The sequence below is a fragment of the Ascaphus truei genome, chromosome 3, assembly GCF_040206685.1.
Source record: "Ascaphus truei isolate aAscTru1 chromosome 3, aAscTru1.hap1, whole genome shotgun sequence".
NCBI lineage: Eukaryota > Metazoa > Chordata > Amphibia > Anura > Ascaphidae > Ascaphus > Ascaphus truei.
Genome location: NC_134485.1, coordinates 429,314,675 through 429,326,009, shown reverse-complemented (window position 1 = coordinate 429,326,009; position 11,335 = coordinate 429,314,675). Strand labels below are relative to the sequence as shown.

Below are 11,335 nucleotides of genomic sequence, written 5' to 3'. Positions count from 1 at the left end.
TAAATGCCACACTGTGTACAATTGCCAAAAACTGGAAACAACCTGCCCCCCCATCCTTAAACCAAATAAATAACAAAATTTGGCATATAGTTTATATGCAACAAGAAGAAACAAATGGCGCACAGCCAGGGAGCCAGGTGGAGTAAAATAAATACCTTTAATTCAGTGCATGGCTGATAACATCTTCACCCCTTGGGGGACAAAAACACACCTCCTACGTGTTTCAGACCGGTAGGTCCTTTATCAAGGAGTCAAAATTAGAATATTTGGAACAGAGTGATACATGTGATAATTGAATTGTAGTGTACGACGCTATATTTTTACAAATGCTACCCCTTCCCCCCTTCCCCCCTTCCCCTTCCCCCCTTTATCTGTTATATGTTTTGTTAATTTTTATTTTGTATGAAAAAAAAAATGCTCAATAAAAAAATTTAAGTAATAATAAAAAAAAAAAAAGTACGAGCAACTGAAGTAAGGGGACAAAGGGACATATGAAGTTTCTACCAATTATCCTATATGGCTCATGCACCCTCTCTCAGCTTTGCCTTTGTATCCCGTCCTTTATTACCAATGATTTCCAATGATTTCCTCTCCTGCCTGGTTTGACCCATGAGCAGGGTCTACGGCTGAATAAAATCCCCTTGAGAGCAGCATCAGGCTGAAGGGTTGCTGGTTAAGCAGCCTCGAGGACAGCAGTGCAGAAAGCAGCTCCTGGCTGATAATTCACCCGGGAGCATTTAAACACTGCTGGAATCCAATTATCTCACTGCTCTTCCAAATGCACAGTGAGTGATTGACCCCCTGCGCATGTTAAATATTGCACGATTTCAAGACTTCTCTGCTCAGTTTTCAGAACCTGGGGTTACCCTGTTGCAAAGATTATTTTATTTACGCAACATAGAATATTCAGTCATATACTTGCAAAGCTTCTTTATTTCTTAATGTAACGGTGTTTCCCCCACCCGGTGGGAGATTGTGGCCATTACTACGTCTGTGGTGCATGATACCTGCTGGTAACAGGAGGGCTGAGTAGTCCGCCGGTGGCAGTCGGGACACAGGAACAGGCTTCAGGGGTTCATAACCCACATATCTCCTTAGCAGTGCAGCGCCTCCATCTGCTGTAGGCTCCAGGAGCTGAAGGTGATCTCCCACGGTAGAACTTATTACCCCCCCCCCCAGTAAGGTCACCCACCAGGCAGGAAGTATATACCAGGAATGGTTTATTCACTCTGTACAGCACAATTACACGGCAGGCTTCTGCCTGATGCAACACTCTCAGTTACCAAGGAAGGATGGTCACTGGATCGTCACTACAGGCCAAGGGCACACCCAGCCATCCTAGCTCTTCCCCACCTCCTTAGCAGAGGCAGAGGTATGGTCCACACGCACTCTCCCCGAAGGGAAGAGGCCTGGATCTTTCCAATGTGTGACCTGCCTTCCTCAAGTGGGGAAAGGCACTACTAACTTTAGGGTGGTCCTGCCCTTAAGTACAGCCAGGAGGCGGGCACCCCGTTTTCCAGCTACAACAGGATGTACCACCCCCTGCTGTCACTCAAATGCAGTACCAAAGGGGAGGGGGAAAACCCCATACCAACTGCTGGAAACCTGATTGTACCAGGGTTTACTGCCAGCCCTAGGGCAGAATAGTAGCCATCAGGTGACCTGGCTACATTAAATATAGAGTTAAATGTTAAAGGTATTAGGAAAGTGGTTACATGGCGGAGTGCTTTCATTTTATTGCCATGGTCATCAATTGTCCAAAGAAATCTATGTGCGTAGAGTTTCCAAATATTCATCATTAGATTTTATTGTTTTGTTTTCACTTAACATTTGCTGCTAAAAAGACGAACAAGACATAGAAACCTTGATATCTCAAAGCGATATAAGTAGGGGATAAACATGACTTTATTAGGGATAACAAAGGCTTGTTTGTCAGATGCTCTGCTGGGTTCCTCTGCAGACTGACGTGGGATTCTTCTGCATGTGGAACATGGCTGTGTCTTGGTCCCTTAGCAGTAGGTGAGTGGGGTGTCCATCCTTGTACATTTCTGGTAGCTGCTGAGGAGAAGTTCTCCTTCCAGGTCCCTGAAGAGGCGAAGATGCAGGAATTCCTCACCTCCCACATCAACCTGAAATTCAGGATGAGAATTGTTGATTTTACGCTCACTCCCGTTCCTCAAATACGCCGCCTGATTGTGAGCGATTCCGAGGCAGCACTAATTGTGCCAGCATAGCAACTTCATGTAGCCCTGCTAATACTACCAGCACTACACACTGAAAGGGATTGTACTATATATATATTGTTATTTATATTGCGCCTGTATTTCAGAGCTGTACAAAGATTAAAATATAAGCACACACAATACAGTAAATGCAAGCAGCATACAAACAATAGGAACATGAACGTGTCCCGCAGAGATTACAACCTTAAACGGTATGTTGGGAGACTTGGACAGTAGGGGAAGGAATTAAAATGGAAGTCAGTGCCCGGCATAAAGTATTGGTGCTCCCGTGTGATATGGGGACATAGTATACAGCTCGGCACCCCAAACCCACCATAGAAAACTTTACACCCTCTACAATTCAATATGCTGTTTTGTTCTCCAATGCAACTACAACACACATCACTGCGAAATGCTCAAAGAACTAGATTGGTCATCACTAGAGTCTAGGCGCAAAGTTCACCTTTCCTGTCTTGCCTTCATATACTTTCTGTGCAAGCTACCCAGCTATCTGAACAAGCTCCTCACCCCTACCACATGCAGCACCTATCACCTGAGATCTGACTCCAAAAGACTGTTCATGGTCCCAAGGTTCAGCAAAGTATCCGGCCGCTCCTCCTTCTCTTACCGTGCACCGCACAACTGGAACAACCTACCGGAGACTCTCACATCCACCACCAGTTTAAGTTCTTTCATAACTAAAGCTGTCTCACATTTTAATCTGGTCTGTAACTGTTACATACGCCTAGAATATATATTATCTCTAACTGTGCATGCAATGCCTTGTATATAATGCATACCCTGCTCACTTATGTAACTGTATTTGTAACCATGTATTATTTGTCATCTTAACTCTGTGCCCAGGACATACATGAAGACGAGAGGTAACTCTCACTGTATTACTTTCTGGTAACACATTCTATAAATAAATAAATATGGGGGGAGTGTGCATGAGTGCAGCCTAATAAAATGCTGAAGTCAGAAGGCGCGGTTAGATTTGACCTGAAAATATGGAGAAAAGATGCTTGGTGTATACTATGGGTAAGTGTTCCACAGAGCAGTGAGAGAAGCCTCCCTGCTACCACTGACCTCTCCTTACAAGAGCACATGCCCTTCCTTATAGGGCTTCCTTTCGCCTGCTAACCCTATTCCTCCTCCTTTTGACAACAGGAGACATTTCTCCAGGCACACTACCGTATCCCACTTACTCTTGCCCTCAGCTGCCTACTCTTGTCTGATATCTGAAAGCACTAACCTGGTGTCCCTCCCCTGGTCACTGCCCTTTTCATGTCCTCTGGAATGCCTGCTCTAACACAATACTAGCTGTGCATGACATCTCTGTGCCCTCTCACTTTCTCTGCTTGAGGTAGCTCTGCCCTATGATGGCCTCGCATCCAGTTCTCCTCTCAGCAATGAGCATTCTTCTCTGCATGTTTCATCTCCTGCCTACACCCGTTTCTGATATCCTCGTCCTTTGAGGCCCACCCCGTTCCCCTTCTCCCCTCTGCATTGCTGCCACCTAACTACCTCTTCCCACTGCATTTTCCTTTCGCATTTGGAATCCTTACCCATTTTCCTCTCCGGATGCCCTTGGACCTGACTAAGTTTTAATAAATGCAGTTACTACTTCTGTGACTGTACATCTCCCAATATACCACTGGCAGAGCAATGTGAATCTACCTAGCTGCCAGGTAGGGTCCGTACAGACCCCACACCCCAAGCTTACCTTAGAAGTAGCTGAGAGGGGAACTCTTGCTTTTGCATTTCTGGTAGCTGGTGAGGTGAAGTTCTCCTTTCAGATCCTTGAAGATGCGAAGATGCAGGAATTCCTCACAACCCACATCAACCTGAAATTCAGGAAGACACATGTTGGATGTATTGTTCCCACTTCCTGAAATACTCAACATGATTGTGAGCTATTCAGAGAAGGCACTAATTGTGACAGCATAGCTCTACTTTCTGTAGCCCTGCTAATACTACCAGCACTACACACCGAAAGGAAAGAGATTGTACTGTATGTATATTTTTTATTTATTTTGCGTCTGAAATGCAGAGCTGTACGAAAGATATTACAATATAAGCAAAGACAACAAGTGCATCAGGCATACAAACAATAGGAAAATGAATGTGTACCCCGCAGAGATTACTCTCTCAGTGGTATGTTAGACTTGGAGACAGTAGAAGGAAGAAAGGGTACAATGGATGTTAGTGCCTGGAAGAAAGTATTGGTGTTCCTGTGTGATAGGGGGGAGTGGTCATGAGTGCAGGCTATAAAAATGCTTAATTCAGAAGGTGTGTGTTTTAGATTTGACTTTAAGGTATGGAGAAAAGGTGCTTGGCCTATACTGCAGGTAAGAGTGCCGCAGATAGAGGGCAGTGAGGGAGGCCTCACTTCTACCACTGACCTCTTCTCACAAGAGGACATGCTCTTACAAAGCTTCCAATGGTATTAAACGTGTTAATTACGTGTTGTGCATTTAATATAGAACACAAGTCAGACACCACTGATATTCCTCAGATCTAATCTAGGTGATAAACGACCTTAAGATTTAGAAGATGCCTAAGAATCAATCTGTTAAGGCAATAGGGGCATTTGCATCCATTAAAACATGAAGTGAATTTCACTGGTGTCGTCCCTCAACCTATATATGTGTCAATTACACATCTTGGTCTGAACTGGTTATTCTAAGAATTTGTGTCAAATGTATCAGACTTAATTATCAAGTTTCTTAGGCCTCGGCCATGTTCCCTGCTGGCGTGCTGAGGCGCGCTGAGGCGCAGGGAAAGCGGCTGCTTTCCCTGGCCTTGCGGTTGCTTACCGCACGCGCTGTCAGCGGGCCGTCAGGGGGCGGGCGTGTCACTGGCCGTGGGCGGGCCAGTGATGTCACGGAGCTGGTTCGCCCTCATTGGGCGAACCGCTCACGTGACCGGCCTGTCGCGCCGGCAAGCGGGGGAATTTTAAATTCCCCTAAGACCTGCGCTTCCGCAAGCGCGCGGAAGCGCAGGTGAACCCCTACTAAAGCCGCTCTAATTGCGGCTGTAGGGGCTCAGTGCTGAGCGGGAGCTCCAGCAAACAAGGAACATGGCCGAGGCCTTACACAGGGCATATGCACCAGAGAAGGGAATTGTTTCTCCATCACACTCCGCATGCTGGCGAAAGCTGATGATTAAACCCTGGACTTGCTAGACCTGTTCATCAAGTCTATAGATTTGCACCATCTTCCCTTTGCCCTGCGGTGATTGTAGGAATGAGAGGTGTGGTAGAAAATGACCAGTTTCAGGCACTCGGTGCGGCTGCCTATCAGCCACCCAGTTTATAAGGCAGGATGTGTCTGCAATTCACACACCAGACTGTTCTATGAAATTAACACAACATACTGTTTCCTAGAATCTCACACAGAAAAGATCACAACATTACTGCAAGAATAGGCTAATTCAACTATAGAGATCAGATGGGAACGTCTCTGCAGCAGAGACTAGCAGATTGGTCTATACAGTAATTTCCAGCTCATTATTTTATTATAGAGACTGCAAAGGTGGTACTGTGTGTTAGACAATACAGAAAATATTGTTTATTGTAGTAAACCAAGATATCTAGGGTATATATGCAAATGTAATTGGCCATTAGAAGAATTGGAGCCCATTCCCCTCAGGTTTTTTCTTCAGAGTGATCCAAAGAAACTCTATAAAGACTAGCAAATCATTCAGGGAGATACTAGCAGAGAATCCCTCTACAGAAACATGCATGGCACCACTATAGAGACCAGCAGAATGAGTGTAATTGACTATTGTAAATACATCCATCGTCTGTAAGATTCATTAGACATGCTAACACATTGTGTAGCAGACAGGAGGCAGGTTTCTCCAGCACTGAATGTATTTTAGAAGCATCAGCAGAACCCATGTCATTTCCCATCGGCCCTCATGTACCTTAATAAAGTAGTTAATTCCAGCCACAACCTGAGTGGCATACTGCTCGGCTTTAAACTTTTCAAAGTTTCTCCCATCCTTCTGCACGACCTGTGGCTTTATCTGTGGAAACAAAATATGTAAGTTGGAGAGCTCAGCACTGCCTAACCTGAGCTTCTGCATGGATCATGTATTTGCATTCTGGGCTCGATACATTGACAACATTCTTTTGATTCGTAGTGGTACAGAATTTATGAAGGATTCATCAATCCGAATGAGCTTAATTTCATGTTGACATTGTCACCATCACTTTATTATCATTCATGCAGAAGGATAAATCAATAGAGGAAGATGGTAAAGGTATAAGGTTAGTTTGCCAACTTAACAGAATTCCAATATTTTTCCCTATAATGGAGCATTTCAATGGTTATTTTTCATGTTGAAGATCAAATTACGAATACCAAACCTAATTATGAAGCTAAACTAGTATAAGGTATGTAGATTCAAATGCACCACAACTTATTAATGATAGTGCTTCATGGATACAGAGAGATGCAGCAATGTGCAGAGATCTTCTAAAATGATATACTTTTTCATGTGCATTTCCAAAGAGACTTGAGGTTTTGGAATCTATTTACACACATTACATATCAATGGTCCAATAAAAGGTATCACAACCTATGCTTAATCTTCTCCAAGACCAATATCGCAAAAATAACTTTGCACTATATTTGGTTGGATAGAGAGATGGCCCAATGCCCCAGATAACCAATACAGTCTTTATAGATTAGAAGCGGTCCCCATCATGCAGTTTTAGAATAAGAATCTAGTTGCATGATAATGATTTTATTTAAATGTGATACAAATCAAATTAGGTTAATTTCCAGCACCGGAGGCTTAATAGTGCAATCAAGCTATGTAATTATATTATCATAACTGCTCACTCATGAATATGAATACATACGTACATACAATCTATCTCATTTTATATTTAACTCGCTCTGGGGCATTCAAAGCAGACTAGACTGCTTTGGGCTCTCCTAGCCACACCATCACTGCCCCCCGGCCTGAATTGATCCATCACAGGTGAGCCCTCACTCCGATTGGCCATTGCACAGGATCCGCGGCGTCATTAGTCTCTGCCCTGTCAGCCTTATGTTTCTATGGAGACTGGAAAACTACGTCAGGGTAGCCGATCTGAGCACCACAGTCATTCCTGGAGTTAACAGAGAAGCTAACTAAGCAGTGCTCTCCGAGGCTTTGCCGGGGACACCCCAGAATGAGGTGGTAAATTCCAACTTTCTCTTGCCAAAGAGCATCTCTGAGGTATTAAGGGACTGGAACCCTACGGAATATGGAAGCTGCTCAGTGTGAGCCTTGTGATGCAGTGTCTCCCCCCCTCTCCCATAACCCCTATTTTGGACAGTGTAAAGCTCTTTGGGTATTCAGTTGTGTATTCAGCCTGTAGACTCCAGTCCAAATAAACTCTTTATTGAACTCCTTTGTTGACTGGAACTTGCGATCCCGGTAAATTGTCCTGGTCTCCCGTGACAAGCACACACAATCCCAGCAAGAAACCCCAAAACCCACCACATAGTATATGTGTATATATATATATATATATATATATATATATATATATATATATATATATATATATATATATATGTGTGTGTCCAAAAGGAGTGCTACTGAGCGTGGCCAAGTGTATACAACAAAAGACAAACAATCCCAAATCTACATCCAATATGCCGAAAATACACAGTGACATACCTATATTTTTTTCTTGAAAAAGAGTGCTTTGGTTAAACCCTTTGGCCAAAGCGTTATAAGCCTGCGAGCCACATCAAGGCATGACCATTAGTAAGTCCTAACACTACCTGATTAAAATTTTCATTTACCTGTATTTGGAGGGAGAATGAAGACATTGGATCTGTCCAAACCCAGCAACATGAAAAAGACCCGCTAACTTAGAAAAGTGGGAAGGGATGAGATTAAAGCCTGGGGGGTGGGGGGAGGGGGGCACTAACCTCCAAACAGCTGAGACCAAATAAAACATACAAGGAAAGGAAAAGTTACACACTTAAATGTGCAAAATAGAGAAACATTTCAAGGTGTAAGGTACATTTTCAGGGGGATTTTACATGTCTGAAAGGTAGGGCAGAGTCTGTTGGTACGTGGTAGGTAATGCCAGAGAGCGGGCAGCACAGGAGAAGTGTTGAAGGTAATAAATGAGATATAAGGGGGTCAGCATCCCAGAGCTTGCAAGTCAGAGCTGGTATTTGGAGCATCTCAGCATAGAGATACTGAAAGCCAAAAGCGTGTATTAAAGGAGTTCCCCAAGAGGTGTGAAGTGAAGATCAGAGGGCCAAGGTCAGAGTCCTGAGGGAACTTGATGGTGGGAGTGAAGAGGAGACACCAGAGAAGGAAACACTGAAGGAGCGGTTGGATAGGTAGGACGTTAACCAGGAGAAAGCTGCAGCATGGAGGCCAATGGAGTGGAGAGTGTGCAGGAGAAGGGGGTGATTATTATTGACCCACCATGTTAAAGACAGCAGAGAGATCCAGGAGAATTAGTAAGGAGAAATTACCCTTAGACATAGCATTGAGTTTTTTTTAATGCTATCAGTGGAATGTAGCGGGCGGAAACACTGAGTCAAGCAGTGAGTCGGAGGAGAGAAGGCGAGTCGCGCAGTTACAAGCTGCTCAAGTAGCTGGGAGGCAAAGGAGAGATACAGATGTAGCAATACTTACTGTCCTCAGCATCACAGACTAACAAGTTAAAGTCTGCGGCACCGGGGACAGTGCCACGATGGCGCTGTGGGGGGTGGAGTCAAAGCCTCTGCGTGGGACCCCCGCAGCGGAAATACTTTGTGTCGCGTGGCAGCAATGAAGACATTAGCAGCAGCATCTGTAGCGCGGTAGTTAGAGAGGCGCTGACCCGAGAGAGGGGTTTCTTTAGAAGGGGCATTATGAGCGCGTGTTTAAAGGAAAACAGAAGTCCAATTCCAGCGCTCCTCCCTCATTGGCTGGCAATTTGGTAGTGACATGTTTACATTTAGATTGTAAGTCTGTAACAGAGGTCATTTAGTCGCATCTTTTGATAAACGCCTGCGAACCCAGTCAAGGTAAACTCCAAATACAGCAGGTACCTACGCTGAATAAATATAACGTCTTATGGTCCTATGGACTAAACTTGGTGCTATATGTGAAAGTGCCCCGAAAGGGTTAAATGAATGAAGCATAAGGCCGAGTCCGTGCTGGGTGCGAGCGGGCGCACGACCGTGCTAGTGGCTTCGCGCTTTCCTCTGGCTTCAGCGATTTGTGCGCTCCAATTACACGCGTCGAAGGGGCGTGTTGTGGGCGTGGCCGTGACGTCACTGGAGCTGGTTCACCCTCATTGGGCGAACCGCTCACGTGACCCGCCGTCGCGAGCGCCGGCGCTTCTGGTCGCGCACTCTCAGGACAGCCTCATAAAGGCACATCATTTGGATGGCGGCACGAGCGCAGTCGCGCTCGCGGTCGTGATGACCATGGACGCGGTCTAATGCTTTGTGATTCAGTACAGTTAAAAACAGTCTTGATCCAGTAACAAAGTTCCCTTATGAAGGCAAACCGTGGGTGAGTCAATTCCCTAATTATAAAGAACATACACATTTCCCTCATTTCTGTCAGCCATAGACTAACCCCCTCCGCATTGGAGTAACGTAGAGGTACTCTTTAGCACTGAACAACATTACCCGTGTGTCACCTACGTGCCCTGCTCCTCTTACCTGGTCACAGATCTGCTGGATTTCGGTGGTCGCTGGCTTTACAGAAGTCATTCCTCCAGGGGCACTCATGGTCGCAACTTGGTGTTCACACAGCAGACAAAGGAGACAGAAGTAACAAAGTGTCACAATTATAACAAAGTATCACAGCACCTGAACATCTCAATTTATGTTTATGGGCTGTACCATGTGCATACAGCAAAGGGGGAGTATTACTGTGGGAGGCTTCCCATGGCACATGCGTTCTTATTAAAATAAAGTCTCAAAAGGTGTGTGTTGTGTGTGTGTTGTGTGTGTGTTGTATGTGTGTTGTGTGTATGTGTGTGTAAAAAAATAAATGAGATGATCAATTATGAATTCTTCCCCCTATACTAAAATTCAGTTCTTATTTATTTTGCATTACTTTAGATGCAGGAATCCCAATTTCAACACTTTCAAAGCTGGGTGTGTATGACAAGATTTTGCAATACCCCTAATTAGCAGCTACCTTCCCTGTTTTTTTTGGAAGGGCAACAGGAAAAACAGCTTATTTGAAACATTAAACCCCTCTCTGCCATGAAACACAAACACATCCCAGTTAAGAGGGCAGAGATTTTCAACCTTTCTTGGTTAAGGAACCCTATAACTGTTTTGTGAAATTCTGCGGAGCCCCAACACTCTCTAATAGCGCGTCTGAGATCAGATGCATTGTAAGGAACCCCAACCCTCTCTAATAGCGCGCCTGAGATCATATGCATTTTAAGGAACCCCAACCCTCTCTAACAGCGCGCCTGAGATCAGATGCATTGTGAAGAACCCCAACCCTCTCTAATAGCGCGTCTGAGATCAGATGCATTGTAAGGAACCCCAACCCTCTCTATTAGCGCATCTGAGATCAGATGCATTGTAAGGAACCCCAACCCTCTCTATTAGCGCATCTGAGATCAGATGCATTGTAAGGAACCCCAACCCTCTCTAATAGCGCATCTGAGATCAGCTGCATTGTAAGGATCCCCAACCTTCTCTAATAGCACGTCTGAGATCAGCTGCATTGTAAGGAACCCCAACCCTCTCTAATAGCGCGCCTGAGATCAGATGCATTGTAAGGAACCCCAACTCTCTCTAATAGCGCGTTTGAGATCTGATGCATTGTGAGGAACCCCAACCCTCTCTAATAGCGCATCTGAGATCAGATGCATTGTAAGGAACCCCAACCCTCTCTAATAGCACGTCTGAGATCAGAGGCATTGTAAGGAACCCCAACCCTCTCTAATAGCGCGTCTGAGATCAGAGGCATTGTAAGGAACCCCAACTCTCTCTAATAGCGCGCCTGAGATCAGATGCATTTTAAGGAACCCCAACCCTCTAATAGCGCACCTGAGATCATATGCATGTTAAGGAACCCCAACCCTCTCTAACAGCGCGCCTGAGATCAGATGCATTGTGAGGAACCCC

General features: G+C 45.0%; 1 protein-coding gene across 1 annotated transcript; it reads right to left on the bottom strand.

The window, feature by feature from the left end:
- Positions 1-1,778: 1,778 nt before the first annotated feature.
- On the bottom strand, positions 1,779-10,062 carry LOC142490500 (cystatin-A-like). The gene is made up of 4 exons (XM_075592867.1): positions 9,905-10,062; positions 6,153-6,254; positions 3,949-4,069; positions 1,779-2,129 (listed from the first exon to the last, which is right to left on the bottom strand). The coding sequence occupies exons 1-3, from the start codon at positions 9,971-9,973 to the stop codon at positions 3,950-3,952; spliced, it is 291 nt and encodes a 96-aa protein (XP_075448982.1). The 5' UTR covers positions 9,974-10,062; the 3' UTR covers positions 1,779-2,129; position 3,949.
- Between the last annotated feature and the right edge of the window lie 1,273 nt (positions 10,063-11,335).

What these genes read in the sequence shown, in the direction of transcription:
- LOC142490500 (XM_075592867.1), bottom strand. Translation starts at nt 9,973, where the DNA reads ATGAGTGCCCCTGGAGGAATGACTTCTGTAAAGCCAGCGACCACCGAA. An exon ending in TCCAGCAGATCTGTGACCAG is followed by an intron (nt 6,255 to 9,904) that starts GTAAGAGGAGCA and finishes TTGTTTCCACAG; the next exon opens with ATAAAGCCACAGGTCGTGCA. An exon ending in GAATTAACTACTTTATTAAG is followed by an intron (nt 4,070 to 6,152) that starts GTACATGAGGGC and finishes CCTGAATTTCAG; the next exon opens with GTTGATGTGGGTTGTGAGGA.